Here is a 27829-nt window from a genome sequence, read left to right as displayed (position 1 = left end):
AGGTACTTTAGGATATTATTAACAGTTGTCCAGTGACTTTCATCGGGATCTACCTGATATCTGCTTGTTGTGCTTAATGCATATGAGACATCTGGTCTAGTACATAACATGACATACATGATAGATCCAATAGCAGAAAGATAAGAAATCTTATTCATCCGTTCTCGCTCATCAGATGTCATAGGACATTGGTTCTTGCTGAGATGAATACCATGAGACATTGGCAAGAATCCTCTTTTGGAATCTTGCATTCTTGCATGTTGAACCTTTTCAGCACTTTATCAATATAAGTACTTTGACTCAGAGCAATTATCCTCTTGGATCTATCCTTATAGATCTTAACACCAAGGATATATGCAACCTCGCCTAAGTCCTTCCTTGAAAAAAAATTCCCTAACCAAGTCTTAACCTTTTGTAAGATAGGAATATCATTTCCAATGAGTAATATGTCATCCACATATAGGACTAGAAACACAACTGCACTCCCACTAACCATCTTCTAAATACAAGGTTCATTTTCATTCTTGATGAATCCAAAGTCCCTGATTATCTCATCAAAACGAAGATTCCAGCTTCGAGAGGCTTGCTTCAATCCATAAATGGATCTTTGAAGCTGGTAAATCTTTCTCGAATTCTCAGGGATTACAAAACCCTCAGGTCGTATCATGTACACATCTTCGAGCAAGTTTCCATTAAGGAAAGCTGTTTTGACATCCATTTGTCATATCTCATAATCATAGTACATAGCAATGGCAATGAGAATCCTAACTGTAATGATCCGGGGACCGGACCGCTACCGGCGCTAGGATTCAGATCGACTTAAGGTTGCCGAAACCCGTAGCAAGCCTACTATGCATCCTGTAAACCTGATAAATCCCATACATGATCCACAACTTCCATAAAATTTTAAACTTTTCATCAACCAAGTTTAACCTGTGCATGCACTAACTGTAAACATAAAACCCCATACTAGAGCCCTCATCAAATGCTCTAGTTAGGTCAACATTACATATATTAAGCTTGGTTCTCAACACATATCACTATAAAACATAAGATACTGATCATGTACAAAAGGGATCAACCATACTCTAGGGCCAAGCACAATTCTATCCTCAATATACATTACATTACATTACATTATTTTTTTACAAGACATGTCCACTACTGTACTATTACATAGACTTTTCTCTTGCTGCTATCCCGTGCTATCTCTGGCCCTGCAAACCTGGGGGTTAGGGAGAGGGGTGAGCTACGAGAGCTGGGTGAGCAGAACAATAATAAAAATCATTTAATAAATCATGCTTCCATAAAATGCATCACATCACAAACAAGTCACATAACGGATGGACTGACCCAAAAATCCCTCTACTCTGTGCCCGGCCCTCGGTGGAGCTCCTCAGGACTTCTGTTACATACAATAAGCTCTGTGCCCGGCTCTCAAAGGAGCTCCTCAGGACTTCTGTTACATAAAATAATAACTAGAGGGCTAAAGGGTCGTCCTGTTGTCCATCCACACCGACAAGAAATAATGCAATGCGTCATCTTCGTGAATACTAATACAATACAACCTAACATATACATGGCATTCATGATGCATGGGTCATGCTCAAAATTTTCATTAGTTTAAAACATAGTTCAGTTCTACTCACCTCTAGTAGATGCTGGAATCACTCTGAACCAGCTAACTTTGTGGGCCTCCTTGGTTCCTCGGGTCCGATCCTACAAAGGTGGACTCAAATGAGGGACCAAATATACTCTAACATAACTCTGAACATCTCCCCAAAAACCCCCCTAAAACATCTCAAACATGCATGGAAAAACAGGCAAAGGAGGGTTGGACATGAGACTTTCGGCGGTAGGTTCGGCGGCCGAAGGTCCCTCCAGAGCTGAAAGTCAAGCACTTTCGGGGGCAGCGTTCGGCGGCTGAAAGTCTTCGAAACTTTCTTCCTACTGGTCAGACCACACAAACTTCTGATTCTTCTTGGTTAATTTGATCATAGGAGCGGCGATCTTAGAGAAGTCCTGAACGAACCTCCTATAATAGCCTGTCAAACCCAGAAAACTCTTAATCTCTGTCACTGTAGTGGGTCTAGGCCAGCTAGCTACAACCTCTATTTTCTTGGGGTCCACTTCAATTCCTTGGTCTGATACAACATGCCCCAAGAAAGAAATGCTCCTTAACCAGAATTCACACTTGGAGAACTTGGCATACAAGCCATGCTCCCTCAAAGTCTGCAAAACTAACCTCAGATGATGGGCATGCTCCTCTGCATTTCTGGAATACACGAGGATATCATCAATGAAGACAATAACAAAGTGATCCAGATACTGACTGAAAACTCTGTTCATGAGATCCATGAATGCTACAGGGGCATTGGTTAGCCCAAACGACATCACTAGAAACTCATAGTGCCCATATCTGATCCTGAACGCTGTCTTCGGCACATCCTCTTCTTTGATTCTCAGCTGGTGGTATCCAGATCTTAGATCTATTTTGGAAAAACAACCCGCTCCTGCTAGCTGGTCAAATAGATCATCGATCATGGGTAAATGATACTTGTTCTTGGTAGTGACTTTGTTAAACTGCCTGTAGTCGATACAAAGTCTCAAGGATCCATACTTCTTCTTTACAAACATCACTGGAGCGCCCTAAGGTGAGGTACTCGGTCGGATGAAACCCTTATCTACCAGCTCTTGCAACTGCTCCTTTAGCTCTTTTAACTCTGCTGGTGCCATCCTGTAGGGAGGGATAGAGATCGGTCTGGTTCCAGGCATAACTTCTATTTCGAACTCTATCTCCCTAGCAGGTGGTAGTCCTGGAAGCTCGTTTGGGAAAACATCTGGAAACTCTCTAACTACGGGCACTGAGGCGGGTTCCCTAACCTGACCATCAAGCTCTCTTACATGAGCTAGAAACCCCTGACAACCCCTCCTGAGCAACCTACGAGCCTGCAGGGTTGATATCAAATCTCTAGGCGTATCCCTCCTGTCTCTTCTGAAGACAAACTCTGATCCATCCTGATCTCTGAACCTGACTACCTTGTCTCTACAGTCCAAGATAGCACCATGAGCAGATAGCCAATTCATCCCTAGAATGACATCAAAATCCGTCAAATCTAGAACCACAAGGTCGGCTGGAAGGCATCTACCCTCAACGAACACTGGACTAAACAGGCAGACTGACTCTGCCACTGATGGATCACACTTAGGCCCACTGACCCAAAGGGGACACTCTAACCCAGAAGCCATCAAACCCACTCTATCTACGGCTCTCGGTGCAACAAAAGAATTAGAAGCACCAGGGTCCATTAAAGCATACACATCAGAACACCCAATGATGAGATTACCTGACACCACGGTGTTTGACGTGTTAGCCTCCTACTGTATCAGAGTGAAGATCCGAGCTGGAGCTGATGGACTTTCACCTCGGGAACCTACTGAAGAAGAGGCTGCCCCTTTCCCTCTGCCACTGCTACTGCCCTGAGTCATGGCTGGAGCTGATGGCTGTGCCCTACTGCCTGGAGCTGTCTGCTGGGACGGTGCCATGAAAGCTGCTCTAGGACACTCCCGAGCTATGTGTCTCTTCTGGCCACATCTGAAACATGATGTTGTCTCAAACCGACAAACTCCCTTGTGCAGCTTACCGCACCTCATACACTCTGCACCACTTGGACCTGAGCTCGAGCCACCTCCTAAACCTAGACCTGACTTTAACTTGTTCCAGAACTTGTTCTTCTTTGGCTTATTAGAGCCGCTCCACCTTTTACTGCCTGAAACTGCTGCACTCTAAGAAGAGGGATCTGACTTTCCCCCACCTGGGGTCTTGGAACCCAAAGACTGTGCCACCTGCTGTTTAACTGTTCCCTGAATAATGGCACTAGCCTCCATCTTTCTAGCTGCATCCACTATAACGTGGAAGCTCTCCCTCTCTGCTGCTAGAATCAGGGAGGAATACCTAGGATGAAGCCTCATGGTATACCTCCTAGCTTTTTTCTGGTCTGTATCATATGCCTGACCCACATACTGTAGCAACTCCAAGAACTTGTCAGTGTACTCATCGACACTCATATCCTCTGACTGCCTCAGCTGCTCAAACTCTATTATTTTCAGCTCTCTAGAACTGTAATACCCGGCTAGACTCCGGTATCGAAATTCCTACCGTCCGGTGGAATCTCGGATGTCGGAGACTTCTAGAAGGGAAAAACCATGTTTTCATAAATTGTTTTAATGTGTTTTATGGTTTTAAGCAAGATGGAAATGAGTTTTTGCATAAAAACAACCTTGGAGGAAAACCCAGGTTCGGCCGCCAAACATGCATGCATTTCGGGTGTGCCTTAGGCCCCCAAAGGCATAAGTGAGGGAAGTCCAGGTTCGGCCGCCGAACCTCAAGTTCGGCCGCCGAACATGGCATGCATGCGGAGGCACGTTCGGCCCCCGAACGTGGCCTGGCCAGTCACTATAAAAGGGTCCCTTAGCCGAAAACGGGCGAGCTTTTCTCCCCATTGTCAGCCAAGGTGAGCTCTCCGCCATCCCTCACCAATCTTGAGTCATTTCCTTCAAATCTTTCACGATTTTCACAAGTTTTCATCTTGTTTTGAAGATTTTCAAGTTTTGAGCTTGGAGACCCAAGGAAGTTGAAAATCTCCCATCTCCAAGATTAGGTCGTCTCTCTCTCGATCTTCAAGAGGTAAGAGCCGATCTTAAGCTCATTGCATGTTTTAAGTAAGTTTTATGAAGATCTATGGGGTAGAATGCATGTTTAGCTTATGGTTAGGTTTATGAGTTTATGTTGTGTTTTTGAACAATGTGGCTTGCAAATGCTTGTTTGATGTGTTGTAGATGGGGTTTAAGATAGTTTGAAGCCCCTAGGAGCTTATATGCTTGAGTATGTGTGTTGTAGAATAGGATTATGCATGTTTAGAAGGTTTGGGAGGCATTGGAGGCAAGAGGAGCCAAGTTTCTGCCCTTTGACAGAAACCAGGTTCGGCAGCCGAAGGACTTTTGACCGCCGAACATGGCTGGGGAGGCAAGCCTTTCGGCTGCCGAAGCCTGCCCCCGAAAGGAGACTTTCGTCTCTGTCTGGGAGTTTCGGCCGCCGAAAGTGCCGCTGAACATGCATGAGTTTCGCCTCTGTCTGGGAGTTTAGGCCGCCGAAGGTGCCGCCGAACCTGCCTGACTTTCGGCTCTGGAGGGACTTTCGGCCGCCGAACCTGCCGCCGAAAGTGCCCTGTTCAGCCTTCCTTTGCATGTTTTTGCATGATTGTTTTGAGGTATTTTAGGGGGTTTTTGGGGGATGTTTTTAGAATTATGTTCTAGTTGTTTGGTCTCTCATTTGAGTCCACCTGTATAGGTTCGGACCTGAGGAACCGAGGACCCCAGCAGTGAGTCAGCTGCTTTAGTCATTGTCAGAGCTAGCCAAGAGGTGAGTAGAATAAACCTTTATGATTGAAAGCAAATAAATTATAAAGTTTTGAGCATGTTCATGCATCATGAATGCCATGTGATGAATTAGGTTGTTTGCATTAGAATTCACGAATATGTTGCATTGCATTTATGATGTTGATGTGGATTGGTTATTGGATGATCCTTTAGTCCTCATATGATATGATGAGGTACGGCATGATACGGTATGGAAGTCCAGGTTGTACCCATTCTACGTCCTGGCACGATGTAAGAGAAAGTCCAGGTTGTACCCATTCTACGTCCCTGGCACATTGGAATGCTATGTTATGTTATGTTAAGAGAAAGACCGGTTGACCCATTCTACGTCCCGGCATTTTGGAATGTAGAGGACTATTGGTGACAATACCATCCGAGATGTGATTTGTTGTGATGTGCTGCATTACATGATGGCATGAGATTTTAAATATTGTTTTTCATTATTCTGCTCACTGGACTCTAGTAGCTCACCCCTTTCCCTAATCCCCCAGGATTGCAGGTACGGGCTAGACAGAGAAGTCAAGGAGAGTAAAGTCATGTATTTGTAATAGATAGGAAGTGGACATGATAAATTGTAAGATGATGTAAAGTTGAATAGTCATGTTATGTATAATGATATTGAGGATTAGAAGTTGTGCTTGACTCTATGGGTATTGTTATCCCTTTTTATTACATGATCTCAAATATTTTTATGATGTATATGTGAACCAACTCAACGCATGTTATGTCGCCCATTGGGGCTTTGATGAGATCCCACAGAGGGGTCAATGTTATGGTTATGTTTATGTTTAGTGCATGCACAGGTTGAGATTGGTACATGAGAAAATGAACGAAAGAAAAGTTTTAATTTTTATGTATTTTGTCGATCATGTATGGGATTAAACAGATTAACAGGATGCATGTTAGGCTTGCTACGGGTCCCGGCGGCCTTAAGTCGACCTGGATCCTAGCGCCGGTAGCGGTCTGATTTTCGGATCGTTACAGAATGGTATCAAAGCCCTAGGTTCATATGGTCGGACCTAGAGTGTCGGGCTCATAGATGTTATAGAAGGTCAAGCACAATAGGAAAATCATGTCCACTAGGATAGGATGTGGAGTCCTGTCTTGAATGATGATGTGAAATGCCATGATTATATGCATGTGCATTAATGATATGTGATGTATGTGATGAGGGTTCATGTGTGCCCACATGAACCATATGATGCTAATGTTTGCTTGTTATGTGCTGCCTTTCAGAAAACAGGATGAGGGGAACTCGTCGATCAGCAAGATTGACTGGAGTACCACCTGAGGATGAGGGCACGAGCGCCCGTCCTCCTGCATTGCCTAGGGCAATGTCATGTAGATCAAGCAGAGAAAGAGTGTCAAGGGACCCTAGAAGGTCTTTTGATGCTAGCAGAAGGGGGACAGATAGAGGAGGAAGTTCTTCAGATGTGAGGGAGGTTATGGAAGAGGACCAGAGGAGGGATGGGAATCTGGATGTCAGCATGACAGAAGAAGGGACATGGGAGTCGCAGGGAGGCGTTCAGGCCTCGGGGTATGGTTTTCCACCCCATTATCCACCCTTCCCACAGGGTTCAGGGTATCCGATGGGAGGCACATCGGATTACTCCAGCTTTAGCCCCTACCCTACCTACATGCCTTATCCACCTCACCCCCAGTACCCAGCTTATCCACCCTCACCCTTTTATCCTCACCCGGCAAACCCCACCTCGGGGAATGCCGCACCCCCACCTCCACCACCTACAGAACCAGCAGCCCCAGTTACTCAACCTTCTAGACCTAGCTCAGCCAGTGGGAGCAAGGTTAAGATGATCGACTACATGAAACTGGGTGCTCCCCAGTATGAAAAAGGGGATGACCCATTTGTGTATCTTGAAAGGGTTAAGGTGATCACAGATGAGATTGGGGTTGATGACAGTAGAGCCATTCAGATGGCTGGGTTCACGCTTAAGTGCAAGAAGGCACGGGAGTGGTTCAAGAATTATGTGAACCCGAGAGTAGACAACATGTCTTGGGAGGAGTTTGCAAACGAGTTTGCAGGATGGGCTTTTCCCGATAGCTCAAGGGAGCTGAAGATGATAGAGTTTGAGCAGTTGAGGCAGACTGATGAGATGGGTGTAGAGGAGTTCACAGACAGATTCTTGGAGCTGTTGCCATTTGCAGGGCAAAACCTTGACACAGACCAGAAGAAGTCAAGGAGGTATATCATGAAACTCCACTCCAGATATTCCTCCTTGATCCAGTCAGCAGATAGGGAGAGCTTCCATGCCATAGTGGATATAGCCCGGAAAATGGAGGCCAGTGCCATCATTCAGGGAATAGTCAGACAGTCAGTGGCACAGTCTTCTGGTTCCAAGACCCCAGGCTCTTCTTCTCTGAGTGCAGCAGCTTCAGGTAGCAAAAAGTGGAGTAATACCACTAGGAAGCCCAAGAAGAACAAGTTTTGGAACAATGTCAAATCCAGTCTGGGACTAGGGAGTGGCTCGAGCTCTGGTGCGAATAATGCAGTTTGTGCAAAGTGTAGTAGGCCACACAGGGGAGTTTGCCGGGCTGGGACAACAGCCTGCTTCAGATGCGGGCAAGAGGGACACATGGCTCGGGAGTGTCCTAGGGCAGCTTTTGGAGCACAGTCTCAGCAGACGGCTTCTGGCAGTATGGCTCAACCGGCAGCTCCAGCCATGACTCAGGCCAGTGGCAGAGGTAGAGGAAGAGGGGCAGCCTCTTCGTCAGCGGGTTTCAGAGGTGAAGGTCCATCAGCTCCAGCACGGATCTTCACCATGACTCAACAGGAGGCAGATGCATCTAACACCGTGGTGGCAGGTAACTTAGTCATTGGTTGTTCAGATGTGTATGCCTTGATGGACCCTAGTGCATCTCATTCTTTTATTGCTCCGAGAGCCGTTGAGAGGTTGGGTCTGATGATCTCTGGGTTAGAGTGTCCTCTCTGGGTCAGTGGACCCAAGTGTGATCCATCAGTGGCAGAGTCAGTCTGCCAGTGCAATCCAGTATTTGTTAAGGGAAGATGCCTTTCCGCCGACTTTGTGGTTCTAGACTTGACAGATTTTGACGTCATTCTAGGGATGGACTGGTTATCTACCCATGGTGCTACCTTGGACTGCAGGGACAAGGTAGTCAGGTTCAGAGGTCAGGATGGGTCAGAGGTTGTCTTCAGGGGAGACAGGAGGGGTACACCTAGAGGTCTGATATCAGCTCTTCAGGCTCGTAGGTGGCTTAGGAAGGGATGTCAGGGGTATTTGGCTCATGTGAGAGAGCTTAACAGTCAGGTTAGAGAGCCCGCCTTGGTGCCAGTGGTTAGAGAGTTTCTAGACGTCTTCCCAGACGAGCTGCCAGGTTTACCACCTGCTAGGGAGATAGAGTTCGAGATAGAGCTGATGCCTGGAACCCGACCGATCTCTATTCCTCCCTACAGGATGGCTCCAGTTGAGTTGAAAGAATTGAAGGAACAGTTGCAAGAGCTGGTAGAAAAGGGCTTCATCCGACCGAGCACCTCACCTTGGGGTGCACCAGTTTTGTTTGTCAGAAAGAAGGATGGATCCCTTAGACTTTGTATCGACTACAGGTGTAATACCCGGCTAGATTCCGGCATCGGAATCCCTACCTTCCGGCGGAATCTCCGTTGGAATCTGGAATTTTGATGATGCCAGAGTCTTCTTGTAGGGTAAAAAGGTGTTTTCTAAAATGTTTTTACTGATTCCATGGTTTTAAATGAAAAAGATTTGAGTTTTGAAAGGAAAAGAACCAAGGAGGCGTTTGAAAGGTTCGGCCGCCGAAAGTGAAGTTCGGCCGCCGAACATGGAAAGGTTTCGGGAGCGCCTTTGGCCTCCGAAAGCCTTGTTTGAACAAACCAGGTTCGGCCGCCGAACATGGGGGTGTTTCGCATGCACGTTAGGCCGCCGAAAGAGGTTCGGCTGGCCACCTATAAAAGCCCCTCAGACCGAAAATGGGCGAGAGTTCTCCCCATTCTCGAGCTCAGGTGTGTTCATGCCCTCCTTTGGTCATTTTCATGTTTTCTCTTCATCTCCTTCCTATTTTTATGAGTTCCATGGTTGTTTTAAAGAGTTTTAAAGCTTGGATCAAAGTTTGGAGAGCTTGGAGACTTTAAGAGTTTGGGTTCTCCACATCTCAAGCTTTGGGTCGCACCAACCCTCGATCTTCAAGAGGTAAGTGTAGATCCTTACTTCTCTACTGTTTTAATGAAGTTTTAAGTGAGTTTATGGGAGTGTTATGGGTAGCTATGCATGTTAGGGTTTATGTGGGTTTTATGCCCAATGTTTGATAATGTATGTTCTTATGATGTTTGTGTTGGGGTTTAAGTTAGTTTTCAAGCCCCTTGAGCATGTGGGAGAGAGTATGCATGATTGGGAGAGAGTATGTGAGGTTTGGTTTGTTTTGATGGTTTTGGCCTATGTGGGTCATAAACTATCTATGTATGCTTTAGATGTTGTTTTTGGGAGTTTAAGCTTTGTTTGAGCTCCTTTGTGCATGGTTAAGGATGTATGCATGTGTTTGAGAAGTTGGGTGCTTATTTTGGGGTGTATGGAAGGTTTGGGAGGCTTGAAATGCACAAAGGCTGAGTTCTGGATGAACTCAGGTTCGGCCGCCGAAGGTGGTTTCGGCCGCCGAACCTGCCTGAGGATGCAAGGATTGGCCGCCTAACCTTGCCCCCGAAAGTTGAGTTTTGGCTTGAAAGCAGACTTTCGGCCGCCGAAGGTAATGTTCGACCGCCGAAAGTGCCTGACTTTCGTCTCTGTCTGGGACTTTCGGCCGCCGAAGGTGCCGCCGAAAGTGCCCTGTCCAGCCTTTTCTTGAGTGTTTTCTATGCATGTTTAAGTGACGCTTTAGGGGGTTTTTGGGTGGTTGTTTATGAGTTGTTTAGAGTATGCTTGGCACCTCACTGGAGTCCACCTGTGTAGGATCGGACCCAAGGAACCGAGGTGTTCAGCAGTGTTAGCTGCTTCAGAGTTAGTCCAGAGCTAGCCAGAGGTGAGTGGAACTGAACCTTATGTTTTAAAATAAATCAAATGTTAAGCATGTTCATGCATCATGATTACCATGTTATGTAGTAGGTTGTATTGCACTAGTATTCACGAATATGATGCATTGCATGATATGTTGTTGATGTGGATGAATATTGGATGATCCATTAGCCCTCAGTATGATGTGATATGACATAATATGACACGATATGACATGTATGGCATGATATGAGATGAAAGACCAGGTGTGGCCGTATCGCCCCTGGCATAGAGCATGAAAGACCAGGTGTGGCCGTATCGCCCCTGGCATAGAGCATGAAAGACCAGGTGTGGCCGTATCGCCCCTGGCATAGAGTTATGTGAAGTCCAGGCGTGGCCGCATCGCCCCTGGCATAGAGCATTATTGACTTGATCTGAGATGAGACTTATGTGAAAAAGGGCTAATGGTGACGAATTCATCCTTGATGTGTATTGTTTGTGATGTGATGCATGTCATGAAAGCATATGATATAATAAACTGTTTTCTTTATGGTTTCTGCTCACTGGGCTTTTTAGCTCACCCCTCTCCCCTAACCCCAGGTTTGCAGGGTCAGAGTTAATCAGGAGATCAGCAGGTTACGTCCATAGTCATGTTTATGTAATAGAATAGTAGTGGACATGATGTAATGTAAGGATGTAAACGAGTTATGTTGTAAAATGATATTATGTAATTTGTTCAGAGTTATAGTATTGTGCTTGGCCCGAGTTGGATAATCCCTTTGTACATGAGTTTTATTTTTGTGTTGATGTATATGTTGGACCGGGTTTGACATACGGTATGCTGACCCTAGGGGTTCTATGAGTTCAGTCATAGTGCATACACAGGTCAAGCTGGTTAAAGGTAAAGTTTTAAATGTTTTATGGATATGTTTGATCATGTTTGGGATTATACTAGCTGTACAGGATGCATAGTAGGCTTGCTACGGGTCCCGGCGGCCTTATGCCGATCTGGATCCTAGCGCCGGTAGCGGTCCGAATTTTCGGGTCGTTACAACAGGCAGTTGAACAAAGTCACTACCAAGAATAAGTACCCATTGCCAAGGATCGACGATCTATTCGACCAGCTAGCAGGAGCGAGTTGTTTCTCCAAAATAGATCTAAGATCGGGGTACCATCAGCTGAGGATTAGAGAAGAAGATGTGCCAAAGACAGCTTTCAGGACCAGATATGGGCATTTTGAGTTCCTTGTAATGCCGTTCGAGTTAACCAACGCCCCTGCAGCATTCATGGATCTCATGAACAGAGTGTTTAGCCAATACCTGGATCACTTTGTTATTGTCTTCATAGATGATATCTTAGTGTATTCCAGGAATGCAGAGGAGCATGCCCATCATCTGAGGTTGGTTCTGCAGACCTTGAGGGAACATGGCTTGTATGCCAAGTTCTACAAGTGCGAGTTCTGGCTGAGGAGCATTTCATTCTTAGGGCATGTGGTGTCAGAAAATGGGATAGAGGTGGACCCCAAGAAGGTAGAAGTTGTGGCTAACTGGCCTAGACCCACTTCAGTGACAGAAATCAGGAGTTTCTTGGGTTTGGCAGGTTACTACAGGAGGTTCGTTCAGGACTTCTCAAAGATTGCAGCTCCTCTGACCAGGTTAACCAGGAAGAATCAAAAGTTTGTGTGGACCGACCAGTGCGAAGAGAGTTTTGAAGAGCTTAAGAAGAGGTTGACTTCAGCACCAGTGTTAGCCCTGCCATCTAGTGATGAGGACTTTACAGTCTTTTGTGATACGTCCCGTGTGGGACTGGGTTGTGTACTGATGCAGAATGAAAGGGTGATTGCTTTTGCTTCTAGACAGCTGAAGAAGCACGAGTTAAATTATCCCACGCATGACCTAGAGATGGCAGCAGTAATCTTTGCACTCAAGATGTGGAGGCACTACCTCTATGGGGTAAAATGTGAGATCTTTACAGATCATAAGAGCCTGCAGTACATCCTGAGTCAAAGAGATTTGAACTTGAGACAGAGAAGGTGGGTAGAGCTGCTGAGTGACTATGATTGCAAGATTCAGTATCATCCGGGTAAGGCGAATGTCGTGGCAGACGCCCTAAGCCGGAAGTCACTAGGCAGTCTATCCCACATTACGGCAGAGAGGAGACCAGTGGTGAAGGAGTTTTACAAGCTCATTGATGAAGGTCTACAGTTGGAGTTATCTGGTACAGGTGCTTTAGTGGCCCAGATGAGAGTGACACCTGTGTTTCTGGAGCAAGTGGCTCAGAAACAGCATGAGGACCCATAGTTAGTGAAGATTGCCAGGACTGTCCAGTCAGGCAAGGACAGTGAGTTCAGATTTGACAGTAAGGGGATCCTCCGCTATGGTAGTCGATTGTGTGTACCAGATGACATAGGGCTAAAAGGAGACATTATGAGAGAGGCTCATAATGCAAGATACAGCATTCACCCCGGAGCCACCAAGATGTATCAAGATCTGAAGAAGGTTTATTGGTGGCCAGCGATGAAGAAAGAAGTGGCACAGTTTGTGTCAGCCTGCGAAGTGTGTCAGAGGGTGAAGCTGGAACATCAGAAGCCGGCTGGAATGCTTAACCCGCTACCTATTCTAGAGTGGAAATGGGAGAATATAGCTATGGACTTTGTAGTGGGGTTACCAGCGACGTCCAACAGATTGGACTCCATATGGGTGATTGTGGACAGACTCACCAAATCTGCTCACTTCATCCCTGTCAGGAGTGGCTATTCTGTGGACAAGTTGGCGCAGGTGTATGTAGATGAGATCGTCAGGCTGCATGGGGTTCCTGTTTCAATAGTGTCTGATAGAGGGCCCCAGTTCACCTCCAAGTTTTGGCGGAGTCTGCAGAATGCCATGGGTACCAGGTTGGATTTTAGTACCGCCTTCCACCCCCAGACGGACGGACAATCCGAAAGGACCATCCAGACTATCGAGGATATGCTCAGAATGTGTGTGCTGGACTTTGGCGGTTCTTGGAGGCAGCATCTACCTTTGGTGGAGTTTGCCTACAATAACAGCCATCATGCTAGCATCGGGATGGCTCCTTATGAAGCTTTATATGGAAGGAAGTGCAGGTCACCTGTTTGCTTGAAGGAAGTTGGAGAGAAGGCCTTAGCAGGGCCTGAGCTAGTAGAGATTACCAGCAGGGTGGTACCCATAATCAGAGAAAGGATCAAGACTGCTGCAAGCAAACAGAAGAGTTATGCAGACATCCGCAGACGGCAAGTAGAGTTTCAGAAGGGAGATCTGGTATTGCTCAAGGTGTCTCCTATGAAAGGAGTGGTTCGTTTTGGGAAGAAAGGTAAACTAGCCCCAAGAATACATCGGACCCTTTGAAATCTTGCAGAAGATTGGGAATGTGTTGTACAAGCTAGATTTGCCTGCTTCAATGGAAAGAATCCATCCGGTTTTTCATGTTTCCATGTTAAGGAAGTTCGTGTCAGATCCGAGTAAGGTTCTTAGTGAGCCTGATGTAGAGATTCAAGAAGATCTCACCTATGTTGAACAGCCAGTACGGATCATAGACACCCAGATCAGAAAGCTAAGGAACAAGGAAATCCCGATGGTGAAAGTCCTGTGGAACCACCACAATATGGAAGAATGCACTTGGGAGACACGGGAGTCCATGCTCCAGCAATACCCTTATCTTTTCTGAGGTTAGTTCCTTGTGAGTTTATGTGCTTCGTATGTATGATATGTGTATGCCATGCTAAGTGCTAGTTGAGGAACATTTGGGGACGAATGTTCTTAAGGGGGGGAGAATGTAATACCCGGCTAGACTCCGGTATCGAAATTCCTACCGTCCGGTGGAATCTCGGATGTCGGAGACTTCTAGAAGGGAAAAACCATGTTTTCATAAATTGTTTTAATGTGTTTTATGGTTTTAAGCAAGATGGAAATGAGTTTTTGCATGAAAACAACCTTGGAGGAAAACCCAGGTTCGGCCGCCGAACATGCATGCATTTCGGGTGTGCCTTAGGCCCCCGAAGGCATAAGTGAGGGAAGTCCAGGTTCGGCCGTCGAACATGGCATGCATGCGGAGGCACGTTCGGCCCCCGAACGTGGCCTGGCCAGCCACTATAAAAGGGTCCCTTAGCCGAAAACGGGCGAGCTTTTCTCCCCATTGTCGGCCAAGGTGAGCTCTCCGCCATCCCTCACCAATCTTGAGTCCTTTCCTTTAAATCTTTCACGATTTTCACAAGTTTTCATCTTGTTTTGAAGATTTTCAAGTTTTGAGCAAGTTTTGAGCTTGGAGACCCAAGGAAGTTGAAAATCTCCCATCTCCAAGATTAGGTCGTCTCTCTCTCGATCTTCAAGAGGTAAGAGCCGATCTTAAGCTCATTGCATGTTTTAAGTAAGTTTTATGAAGATCTATGGGGTAGAATGCATGTTTAGCTTATGGTTAGGTTTATGAGTTTATGTTGTGTTTTTGAACAATGTGGCTTGCAAATGCTTGTTTAATGTGTTGTAGATGGGGTTTAAGATAGTTTGAAGCCCCTAGGAGCTTGTATGCTTGAGTATGTGTGTTGTAGAATAGGATTATGCATGTTTAGAAGGTTTGGGAGGCATTGGAGGCAAGAGGAGCCAAGTTTCTGCCCTTTGACAGAAACTAGGTTCGGCAGTCGAAGGACTTTCGACCGCCGAACATGGCTGGGGAGGCAAGCCTTTCGGCTGCCAAATCCTGCCCCCGAAAGGAGACTTTCGTCTCTGTCTGGGAGTTTCGGCCGCCGAAAGTGCCGCCGAACATGCATGAGTTTCGCCTCTGTCTGGAAGTTTCGGCCGCCAAAGGTGCCGCCGAACCTGCCTGACTTTCGGCTCTGGAGGGACTTTCGGCCGCCGAACCTGCCGCCGAAAGTGCCCTGTTCAGCCTTCCTTTGCATGTTGTTGCATGATTGTTTTGAGGTATTTTAGGGGGATGTTTTTAGAATTATGTTCTAGTTGTTTGGTCCCTCATTTGAGTCCACCTGTGTAGGTTCGGACCTGAGGAACCGAGGACCCCAACAGTGAGTCAGCTGCTTTAGTCATTGTCAGAGCTAGCCAAGAGGTGAGTAGAATAAACCTTTACGATTGAAAGCAAATAAATTATAAAGTTTTGAGCATGTTCATGCATCATGAATGCCATGTGATGAATTAGGTTGTTTGCATTAGAATTCACGAATATGTTGCATTGCATTTATGATGTTGATGTGGATTGGTTATTGGATGATCCTTCAGTCCTCATATGATATGATGAGGTTACGGCATGATACGGTATGGAAGTCCATGTTGTACCCATTCTACGTCCTGGCACAATGTAAGAGAAAGTCCAAGTTGTACCCATTCTATGTCCCTGGCACATTGAAATGCTATGTTATGTTATGTTAAGAGAAAGACCGGTTGACCCATTCTACGTCCCGGCATTTTGGAATGTAGAGGACTATTGGTGACAATACCATCCGAGATGTGATTTGTTGTGATGTGCTGCATTACATGATGGCATGAGATTTTAAATATTGTTTTTCATTATTCTGCTCACTGGGCTCTAGTAGCTCACCCCTTTCCCTAATCCCCCAGGATTGCAGGTACGGGCTAGACAGAGAAGTCAAGGAGAGTAAAGTCATGTATTTGTAATAGATAGGAAGTGGACATGATAAATTGTAAGATGATGTAAAGTTGAATAGTCATGTTATGTATAATGATATTGAGGATTAGAAATTGTGCTTGACTCTATGGGTATTGTTATCCCCTTTTATTACATGATCTCAGATGTTTTTATGATGTATATGTGAACCAACTCAACGCATATTATGTCGCCCATTGGGGCTTTGATGAGATCCCACAGAGGGGTCAATGTTATGGTTATGTTTATGTTTAGTGCATGCACAGGTTGAGATTGGTACATGAAAAAATGAACGAAAGAAAAGTTTTAATTTTTATGTATTTTGTCGATCATGTATGGGATTAAACAGATTAACAGGATGCATGTTAGGCTTGCTACGGGTCCCGGCGGCCTTAAGTCGACCTGGATCCTAGCGCCGGTAGCGGTCCGATTTTCGGGTCGTTACAAGAACTGTCTGGAAAAGCCCATCCAGGAAACTCATTAGCAAACTCCTCCCATGACAGGTTATCCAACCTAGGGTCCACATAATTATTAAACCACTCTTTTGCTTTCTTGCATTTCAGAGTGAACCCCGCCATCTAAATGGCTCTATTATCACTTGCCCCCAGCTCATCTGCTATCATTTTCACCGTTTTGAGATACTCAAACGGATCACCTCCTGTTTTGTACTTAGGAGCATCCAGCTTAGGTAATCTGTCATCTTTACCTTGCTCCTCTCCGGTGAGCTAGGTTTAGGTGTTTGGATAACAGGGACAACTGGTTCTGCTGGTGGTGGAGGAGGTACAACACTTCCTGGATAAGGGTTTGCTGGACTTGGGTAAAAGGGCGAGGGTGGATACATGGGGTATTATGGATATGGTGGGTAAAAAGGAGGATAAGGCATGAAGGTGGGATATGGGTTAAACCTAGAGTAATCCGATGTACCCCCCATCGAATACCGTGCGCCCTGAAAAAACGGCTGGTATTGGGGTGGATAACCAAACCCCGAGGCCTGAACGCCTCCCTAAGATTCTTCCATACCCTCTTCAGACATGCCAACACCCACACTTCCTTCTCTTCTCTAGTCAACATCCATAGCCTCCCTCACATCCTCTGACACTTCACCCTGAACTGTTCCTCTTCTGCTTGCATCAAAAGACCTTCGAGGGTCCCTTGATGTACCTTCTCTGTTTGTCCTGCCAGACATTGCCCTTGGCAAAGCAGGGGGACGAGCATCCATGCCCTCATTCTCTGGTGGAACTCCAGTCAATCGTGCAGATCGACGAGTACCTCACATTCTGACTTCTAAAAACATAACAATACACAAAAACATTAGCATCATATTGTCCATGTGGAACACATGAACCCTCTACACATACATAGCATATCATGAATGCACATGCAAACAGTCATGGTCTTTCACATCATCAAGACAGGACTCTACATCCTATCCTAGTGGACATGATTTTTCTTATTGTGCTCGCCATTCTATGACATCTATGAGCCCAACACTCTCTAGGTCCAACCATATGAACCTAGGGCTCTGATACCAATCTGTAACGACCCGGAGACCGGACCGCTACCGGCGCTAGAATTCAGATCGACTTAAGGTCGCTGGAACCCGTAGCAAGCCTACTATACATCCTGTAAACCTGATAAATCCCATACATGATCCACAACTTCCATAAAATTTTAAACTTTTCATCAACCAAGCTTAACCTGTGCATGCACTAACTGTAAACATAAAACCCCATACTAGAACCCTCATCAAATGCTCTAGTTAGGTCAACATTACATATATTAAACTTGGTTATCAACACATATCACTATAAAACATAAGATACTGATCATGTACAAAAGGGATCAACCATACTCTAGGGCCAATCACAATTCTATCCTCAATATACATTACATTACATTACATCTTTTTTTATAATACATGTCCACTACTGTACTATTACATAGACTTTACTCTTGCTGCTATCCCGTGCTATCTCTGGCCCTATAAACCTGAGGGTTAGGGAGAGGGGTGAGCTACGAGAGCCCAGTGAGCAGAACAATAATAAAAATCATTTAATAAATCATGCTTCCATAAAATGCATCATATCACAAACAAGTCACATAACGGATAGACTGACCCAAAAATCTCTCTACTCTGTGCCCGGCCCTCGGTGAAGCTCCTCAGGACTTCTGTTACATACAATAAGCTCTGTGCCCGGCTCTCAAAGGAGCTCCTCAGGACTTCTGTTACATAAAATAATAATTAGAGGGCTAAAGGGTCGTCCTGTTGTCCATCCACACCGACAAGAAATAATGCAATGCGTCATCTTCGTGAATACTAATACAATACAACCTAACATATACATGGCATTCATGATGCATTGGTCATGCTCAAAACTTTCATTAGTTTAAAACATAGTTCAGTTCTACTCACCTCTAGTAGATGCTGGAATCACTCTGAACCAGCTAACTCTGTGGGCCTCCTTGGTTCCTCAGGTCCGATCCTACAAAGGTGGACTCAAATGAGGGACCAAATATACTCTAACATAACTCTGAACATCTCCCCAAAAATCCCTCTAAAACATCTCAAACATGCATGGAAAAACAGGCAAAAAGAGCTGGACAGGGGACTTTCGGCGGCAGGTTCGGCAGCCGAAGGTCCCTCTAGAGCCGAAAGTCAGACACTTTCGTAGGCAGGGTTCGGTGGCCTGTTTTTATGGGGCCTGTTTTTAATAAACAAATTAATATTAAGGCGATAATAATCTCCTACTAAAATACAACCCTCAACAAAAAGAATTATTACAATAATAATATTTTAGTGGGCTAAGATCCATATTTCACCTAATTTCAAGTCAGCTTTGGCATGACGGTTATAATTAAGCTAAACAGAACCATTAATCATATTAACAATATTCTACCTAAATTCTTTTATTCTGCATATCAGTCAAATTGATTTTACTGATCGTATCAGTAATTGTTTGATCATATCAAACAATTATTGACTATACAGAAAACGATACCATCATTTATTAATCATATTAACAAACAACAGTAACGCATATGTGTATGTATACTTTGTGAAAATGATTCACATAAAACCTACAAATATCATTGATTCATATCACATATAAATTTATCGTTTTGAACATCATATGTAAAACGAATTATACAGTTTAATTATCATGCCATTCGAATAAACATATATCACATGTAGCACATCAATCATGGCATATTCGACTTAAACGAAGAGCACAGGTTGGTTCTGATACCACTGTTAGGATACCCAGAGATTACTGCAATCCAAAACACGCAGCGGAAAAATAAAAACCTCTGATTTCCTTCACAAGATCTGAATGCTTCGTTTATTTCGAAAAGAATGATAAAAAACTAACATATTAGACTCGACGAGAAGATAGTATTTCGGATTGATGGTACTGCTTTTGAAACGAACATCCTTAATGGTATCCACACGAACGTTTTTTATCCTTTTAGAGTGCTTCCTCTCTCAAAGATGGATAAGATATGTGCTCCCCAATTTGTAACTCAAAAAAATGATTTCTTCAAAATCTTACTCCCACAATTCACAGAAGATGGTTTTTCAATCTTTTTATTTTCCCACAACTCTTTTACGTCAGAAGATGGTTTTTCAATCTTTTTATTTTCCCACAATTCTTTTCGTAAAAGAGTTGTGCTCATAACCAACTATCACAATCTCGCAGATACTCAAATATTTTACGTGATAGTTTGTTTTAATAAGAAAAATCGAAAAATATTTTATCTGTAATAGTTACAAATAAACTGCAGATCTTTTAAATATTATTATCTTATAATAATAAATAATTAATATTAATTATAATATCATTATTACTATTAATTATACTAATGGGCTTTTAGCCCATTTAATATAACACATTAACAACATTTTTTTATGTGTAACCCAATAAACTCATATTAATTGGCAATAGGCCCAGTCCTACAAGGTCCATAAATCATAAGCGGCCTCTAACAAACTATTATAACTACCCAATTAATATGAGAATCGATAGTCCGATAAAGTCTAATAAATATAACATGTATTAATCCATTTGTCACACGATATCTAGTTTGAACATAAGTTATGGTCAATGTCAAACTTATAATGTTCAAACTTATGATTTCTCAATCTCTAAATAGATCGATAAAATCAAATAATATTGATCATACTATCAATTCATTTGAACACAACCATGCATTTCTCAGTCTCACTTATTAAGAGGCCCAGAAAATATCTCTCTTTGGATAAATTCTATCTTGATTATTCAATATTCTTTACATAATTTCTATTATACACAATCATAACCTTTATGATTATCCAATTATACACAATGTTTGATTATGTCAAAACATAACAGTCTTTATATTGGAAACTATGATAATCTCAAGTCAAATGATTAAGACATAACTTTGAAATTCACTTATAATAATAACCCATACAGCGATCTCAATGCAAATCCATCCGATACTTTGTTCTCTAACAAATATCTATAATTATTAAATTATATCAACATATACATAATCATCTCATAATTATCAATTAATAATCATACTAGTCATATTTTATTATTATCACCATAATAACAAGTAATCAGAAATATTAATCATTTATTATATAACATGCAAACGAATAATAATGATAATAAAACTTTTTTTATTAATAACTAAAATGACATATAAAAAGGTTCGAGATAATGATTTAGGCTAAATACACTAACAAATTTATATATTATTAGAATGTAAAAAAGAAAATGGACAGGGAAAATATAAAATTTTAAACTTAAGAAAATTAAGAAAATACTGAAATATCTATAACTAAAATATTCTTTAAAAGCGTATCTTCAAGTTGGTGCAAATCTATGACAAAAACTTCCCAAAATGTTAAATATTATTAGCTCATAGGTACACACTCTCTTTTTCTTCTTTCCATGGAGCTTCAACTCAGAACAAAGATATGCTTTTTATGGTTTCTAACCAACTACAGAGAAGGGCAAAGGGGAATGGAAAAACTTTTTAACTGTCTTTGGTGTTCATTTGTCACCTAAGATTTCATGATTTTTGTTATCAGTACCATGAAACTTTCTCCCAGCTTCAACAGCTTCCCTGAAAAGGTGGCCAAAGTTGCATGGAAACCAATTAGGCAGTGTTAACCTAGGACTTTACAAGGTATCCAGACGAGGATGAGATGTTAAAAGAAGGCTACTAATAATGGCGTAGCCATGCAGATCCAATAAGTGATGACAGCTAATGAAGAAGAAAAGAGGAAAAATAAGGAGCATCTAATCACAAACCTAAATGCCGAAACGAGTTCCTTGTTTTCAGGATTAAGCTTGACTCCCTTATAGAACAAATTTGCTGCTTCATCGAACCTCTGCAATTAAAACACAACAAAGAACTGTTAGACAATATAGGTCTTGAAATCATTCTCATAGACTCAAAAGAAAGAAAGAGAGACATGCCTGCAATAAACGCAGAGCTGCACCTTCCCGATAGCAAGCTTTTGGCCAATCTGGTCTTAGTGCTCTGCAAGCTTGTGCATCAGTTAATGCATGCTCAGGTTGTCCCAAGCGCAACCAACAAAGGCTTCTATTTGAAAGCAAAGTGGCATCAGTACGGTCTAGATCAATCGCCTGCAAATGCAACACCAAATCATTATTAAGTCAACATCAAGAAAACTCACTAACTACTGTCACCAGTTGTCAAGGGTGTCTTCGATTGGTGATTATAGTTCGTTTTGCAATTGGCGGGTTCCTTCCAGTTCCAGATACCTACACTAACAACTAGCAATTCTAACTTTTAGGTTTGAAATACTACTTCAACCAATAAGCCAAGTAAATGCTCCAAACCAAGAGTTGATGGGTTAATGCTAACTCTCAACCACTAAATTAAATCAAACACCATCTAGTGCCTGTTTTTATGGCGCACCAGTTGTGTGCAAAATCCAAGACATCAAAACAGCAGCTGTGCATAAGAGCAAGAGAAAAAAGCTTTGTCGCCCTTGAAGTTTTTGCACCTCAATTCCAAACTGGGCTCTTGTGTTCTCTATAAAGTGGCACCAGGAAGTGGAAAGAAAACACCTAGAAAGGGGCATTTCCTCTAGAGTAGTGTCTTTCCATGATATTTGCTCCACTGAACTCTATGTCCTAAGAAAAACCTCTTGTATTCACCAACTGCTACTCTTCATGCTACAGCAAAATGAAAGTTGTGGCTTCAACTCTTTATCAAGAGAAATACATAGTTATTTAGGGATGGATGCTCATGGTTGTTTTCACATGGAAGAGGAAAGAAACAATTTTCAGAATGTCATAAAGCATGTTAAAAAAATCTAGATTCTGTCCTCCAACGAACAGAAAAGGCCAAAAATCTAATTAAAAACTAGGAAGAGACTAAATATTGTGAAGTGGATATTATACAAACTGCATACTTGTGTATAAGCATCCACAGCCATACAATAATCCTTTCTTCTGAAAGCATCATCTCCTCTTGATTTCGCTTCTGCAGCTCTCGCCTTTGCTTCAGGTGATACCTGAACAAGTTGGGAATAACATCTATGAGGGTGAAGCTCAGGGAAAAATATAACTTTTACCAAACTATGTTATTATTATTAGTAGTATTATTGTGCATCACTTTTGACCTGCCACAAAAGACAATGCACAGGAATCGCTTAAGATCTGTCAGGTGCAAAAATATACATGGTGTAATAAAACCTTAAATAACCAACAACAAATTCACTAAAGTCACCATATTTTGGTAAATTGTGAATACGATTACTTTCTCCAAATGGAACCTTAAATACAGAATCGGCATAATTTTCTTATAAGTTCCAAAAGCATGCAATGATTCTATCATAATCTGCTTCTTCAGGAACTTTCCAAATCAAACAATTTCTTTATACTTCAAATGCCTCAAAAGTCATCCAACTTACAATGATTCTTAATCAAGTCCTTGAACTATATTAAAATCATTCCATAACAAAAAGTGATAGGTGAGGATAAATGTCAATAGAATTATACATGTGGTAGTAGGTGGGAACAAAGAACATGGAGAAACCGAGAAACCGAATTGAGAAATTCTCTTAGCCAGCCTAGCCTAATGTGGTATAGGTAGAAGCTTTGGGAATTTTTTGGATTTCGGTTCTCGACCAGTTCTTTACTTGGACCACTGGTTAATTAACCAATCCGAAAAGCAATTTAATTTAAATTTCAATATATTTTTACATTGTGTGAGTTATAGAACTATCATCATTTAAAAACCTCAAAAGGACCTGATATTAGGAAGACGGAGGAAAAATAAATACTATATCTATTAATGTAAAAAAAAAAAAAAAACTTTATTTTTATTCATTCAATTTATTTTGAATTTTGTTTATATTTAATTTGTTGGATTAATATTTAATGTTGGCTTTTAAATAATAAATTTTTCTTTCACTTCTAAATGTTCCAATGGTTTGTTGATTGTTTTAAGGGTTTATGCAAGATTTCCTTTCTTGTTTTTCCCTTTTCTAAAGGGACAAAAAATCAAACCAATTGGCTAACTGATCTGGTCAAACAGTTAACCCATTTAACTGTATGGTTTTGCTTTATAAACATAATGAATTGAAGCCTTCAGTCCAGCATAAGAATATATAAGGCATGGAACCATGCCCAAACCTAAGCGGCACATGTACATGAATTATGGAATAATATTATCTTCAACCATTCAAGTACTCCAGTGAAATAGAAAAGAAATTTCTAGGGCTCAATTGAGGTTTTGTTATAAGTTGAAGGACTTCCGGTTACTTCTCACTTTTTCATATATAAATAAACGACCATCATAAGTTTATAAGCATATAAACATGGTTATTTCTACCAATGGAAAGAAAACCATCTGTTACAACAATTAGGAAGTAATTAAAGGAAATTTATTCTAAGAAATTTTTTTTCATGAAATAAAAAGATTTTGATGGTAAATTGGAAAAATGCCACAAAAGCAACAAAAGAATTAAGTTACAGAATAGAAGTGCTACCTCAGGGGGAACATTTCTTGGTATTGCAGCGGCCTCTATAGCACTAACTTCCCTCAGATTCCTCATTTCTTCCTGCAAACAAATATAAGAATTTCCAGCAGTGTAGTCAGTTGCTGCAGAACGAGAAAAAGCAAGTTTCAAGCAGTATATTGAAATTCAATAACAATATCTGGTGAAAACAGTATTGTATTTGTATCTCTGTTTCATTTATGACCATAATCTCCACCTCGTATTAAACATTTTTGTCCCTTGTCAGAAACTACCAAAAGCACAATCATTAAGACGAAGGAAACTTAGTACTATTATATTACAAAAAGAATATACCATCACATGCTGAAAGTGAATTGACAAATTACTCATCATAACAGCATATGAAGCAGAGACATTCATTCTCCTAAATAGTGAAATCCAAAACATAATCTTAATGATCTGAGTACCAGTTGTTTGTTAGTTTCAGACTGCATATATCCGATAATTCCATCAACAGTCCACTCTGGGATAGTTTGAACTTTTGCTGTCAAGGGAAAAAGGATCTCAACAGCTGCACGATTGCCTCTTGCTGCTGCAACCTGTATAGGTTTCTGGCCATCCTGTGGAGCAAATACAACTTTTTGACTCCAAATGATAATGAGGTTGTCAATTCAATTGGTAGAAGCATATCAAGAAATGAAAGAAAATAGAAATATTCATTAAATAAATGAATACAGTGATGGCTTCACCTCATCAGCGACATTAGGATCAGCCCCAACTTTCAGTAAACAGTTCAAGATTTCTGGACTCCCATTATCAGCTGCAATATGCAATGGCGTGGCTCCACCAGCAACAACATTCACATCAGCACCTGCCTGCACATAAGAAATCAAGATATTAATGCTATAAAATAGCAGAAAACCTCATCATAATCAATAAAATTAAGGACATTGCCGCGCCAGAAGATAGCACCTTTAACATCATCATAAATCTCAAGCCTAGAAAAAGTATCAGAAGTTTCACTTCACGATTTGCAAGATCAATCAGCTACAGAAGGCAATATATATATGGAATTTGACAACCATCACAAAATGTAAAACATTAACTGAAAGATAGTTTACAACCACAAAATGATGTATCTATGGTAGCTAACTTGCCAAACCACCGACCAATAATACATTTCTTCTAGAGGTGAGGTGAAGGAGGGAGGAGGAAATTAAGTAAACCCTTCAGCGGTAAGGCCCACTTTCTCTTTCTTTGATAAGGTAAGTTCAATTTCTCTTTGCTATGATGCAACACCGAACTTTACTTTTCGACCTATTGTGATTTGCATCTTTAATTTTTCAGCTGGGACGCAGTAAATTAAATGCCCAAAAACCTAATACCCATTTCAATAAAGGAAAAGGATATTTATTAGTGCTAAAAGGTATAATTGAACTCTATATTATTCAACTGACTTCCTTTAGATTATTCATTGAAATGCCACGTTTTCTTTTTCTATTTTGAGCATCTATTTGAGGGGTCCATGCATCGTGTTTGAAGCCAAACAGTGATGCAATATTTCATTAATTCCTTTCGAATGAAAATCCAATCCAGAAGGAGACAGAAGGTAAGAGAGCACGTCACCAATTCATAACTACAAGAAGTTTTAAGCATCAACGAACAACCTATTTTGAATTTCTTTTCTTAACAGTGCAAACAAACATGATCCCATTCCTTTTCAGTTTTAGACTTCCTATCTTTACCTAGAAACTAAAGATGCACTGCTGTCAAACTCAAAAACATTATCCAACAAATTAAAGGAAGAAAGAAGGTACCTGAACTAATGATTCTATGCAAGCTAATGAACCAGCAGCAACAGCTGACAATACTGGAGTTATATTATCTTCTGTTTCAGCATTAGGCTGCATGAAAATTTCAAATAATATAAGAAACACACAAAAAAAAAGTCTCATTCATGCCTTTGAGAAACCTAAATGCCTTTTTTTTGGGAATGTTATTTTGGAAACCATGAAAATGAAACGATTACTGCCACTCCAAGCAACAGAAATACTTTTTGAAACAAAAAAAAAAAAACTTCACAGATTTTCTATTAAAAAAAAAGGGTTCATATTCATGTTGTCGTTGTTCCCCAAAAATGAATATAACAAAGGCTTGCAAACCATAAGCAATGCATCATAAGACACTTGTCCACTGACTATTGGCCTTAGAGAAGTAACTTCCCTTCCCAAACCCCAATAAGAGCAAAAACTTCCTGTAATAAGAAAATTCAAATAACACCTTCCTCAAAAGCACAAAATGAGGCTCTCTCTTTCTCTCTCTCCAATATTTTAATTAAAAACAAACATAACACATAGAAGAAGATGCAATTCGACCTTTTTTATCACAATTATACGACATAGAAAGAACCAGAGAAAGAGCAAATGTTACATTAGCATGGTGTTCTAACAAAACTTTCAAAGCATCAGGCTGAGCATGACCGGCAGCCCAAATTAAAGGAGTGCCAGCATCACTTTCTGAATCAACCTCAACACCCTTAGAAAGTAAATACGTCGTCAACTCAATATTTCCTGCAAACAAGAGCAAAAAGGGCAGAAATAAAAATCTGATCAGATGGCTAATGAATCTGGGGAAGAAAAATGAGATATGCTTTAATTCTAATTGCAAGCATGCCACGTGCAAATCATCACAGAAATTAAGCAAGGAGTAAAACCACGCTGCAGATGGTCTAGAATTGTCCCCTACAACCACAAAGAAAGATGAAAGGATTAAAATAACAATTACCTATCCCTGCAGAATGATGCAAAGCTGTGGCCCCTAAATCACTTGGAATCGAAGGATCAGCACCATGCTCAATAAGGAATTTAGCAGTAACAGCATGTCCTTGCCGAGCAGCATGAAGAAGAGGAGTATCGCCTGTATAAGCAACAAGTACCACAAACGAGACTCTTAATTCGTGCAAAAGAAAACTGAAATTTAGCTACGAGGTCAAACAAAAATCTATTGCTGATGTTAATTATCATAATGCATGTCCTTCCCGAGCAGCTGATGTTCATTTACCTCAAACAAATACAGGGCACCACATTGTTTATTTTGTGGGGGAAGAAAATAATGAATAATTTTCTCAGGAATGAAGGGCATGAAACAATTACGTATTGATAATGCAAACATTAAATGCATACCATCTTCATCCTTCGTATCAACATCAAGCTTCAAGTCCTCCACTAAGAACTTGCATACTTCAGTTTGTCCCTCCCTTGCTGCAAAATGAAGCGCCCCTCGTTTATTAGCATCCTTTATATCTGCAACAGTTTTTTCCAGTCCTTTCCCATCATCGAGCTGGGCTGCTACATCTATTAAAGCAAATGCCAAACGACAAAAATAACAGGAAAAAAAAAAACACAAGAAATTTAACTAAGGGTAATAAACCCATAACCCTTTTTGACTAGAGAAAAATTAAGCAGAAGTTACTCTTCAGAAGATCGAGATTCCCAGTTCTTGCAGAATTGAGGAACTGCTGAACTTTCTGCCTGACTGCAACAACAACCAAAACATAAGTAAAAAAAACTGAATTGAGCAAGCGAAAACTCCGAAATGTGAGAGAGGGTAGTGACCAGCAAGAGCAACAGAGGCATCGGGAGCCATGTATCTTCGGAGAAACTAGCGACTGAAACCCTAAAAATCAAAAACTTCCTGACGGTTTTGGCATAAAAGGGCAGACTAACGTCACCCGGATACGCCAGACAACAAACGGAAAACAAATGGAACTGTCTGGCGCTGGGGTTTAATACAAGAA

The 27829-nt window shown here is 41.8% G+C and overlaps 1 protein-coding gene across 5 annotated transcripts; it reads right to left on the bottom strand.

Moving 5' to 3' along the window:
- Positions 1 to 951: 951 nt before the first annotated feature.
- On the bottom strand, positions 952 to 27829 carry LOC110623764 (putative ankyrin repeat protein RF_0381). Of its 5 annotated transcripts, none has more exons than XM_043960402.1 (14): positions 27648 to 27829; positions 27505 to 27567; positions 27216 to 27386; positions 26818 to 26949; positions 26464 to 26603; positions 25851 to 25937; positions 24783 to 24908; positions 24501 to 24653; positions 24064 to 24135; positions 22483 to 22584; positions 21518 to 21688; positions 21350 to 21429; positions 18460 to 18529; positions 17763 to 18035 (listed from the first exon to the last, which is right to left on the bottom strand). In XM_043960402.1, the coding sequence occupies exons 1-13, from the start codon at positions 27676 to 27678 to the stop codon at positions 18478 to 18480; spliced, it is 1380 nt and encodes a 459-aa protein (XP_043816337.1). In that variant the 5' UTR covers positions 27679 to 27829; the 3' UTR covers positions 17763 to 18035; positions 18460 to 18477. The 5 variants fall into 5 exon arrangements, with proteins under 5 accessions (XP_043816335.1, XP_043816337.1, XP_043816336.1 ...); XM_043960403.1 differs by lacking the exon at positions 17763 to 18035 and adding an exon at positions 18242 to 18269; XM_043960400.1 differs by lacking the exons at positions 17763 to 18035; positions 18460 to 18529 and adding an exon at positions 952 to 1225.

Source organism: Manihot esculenta, chromosome 9 (genome assembly GCF_001659605.2).
Source record: "Manihot esculenta cultivar AM560-2 chromosome 9, M.esculenta_v8, whole genome shotgun sequence".
Classification (NCBI taxonomy): domain Eukaryota; kingdom Viridiplantae; phylum Streptophyta; class Magnoliopsida; order Malpighiales; family Euphorbiaceae; genus Manihot; species Manihot esculenta.
Note: the sequence above shows the minus strand (reverse complement) of the source record. Positions and strands in the feature narration are given on the sequence as shown.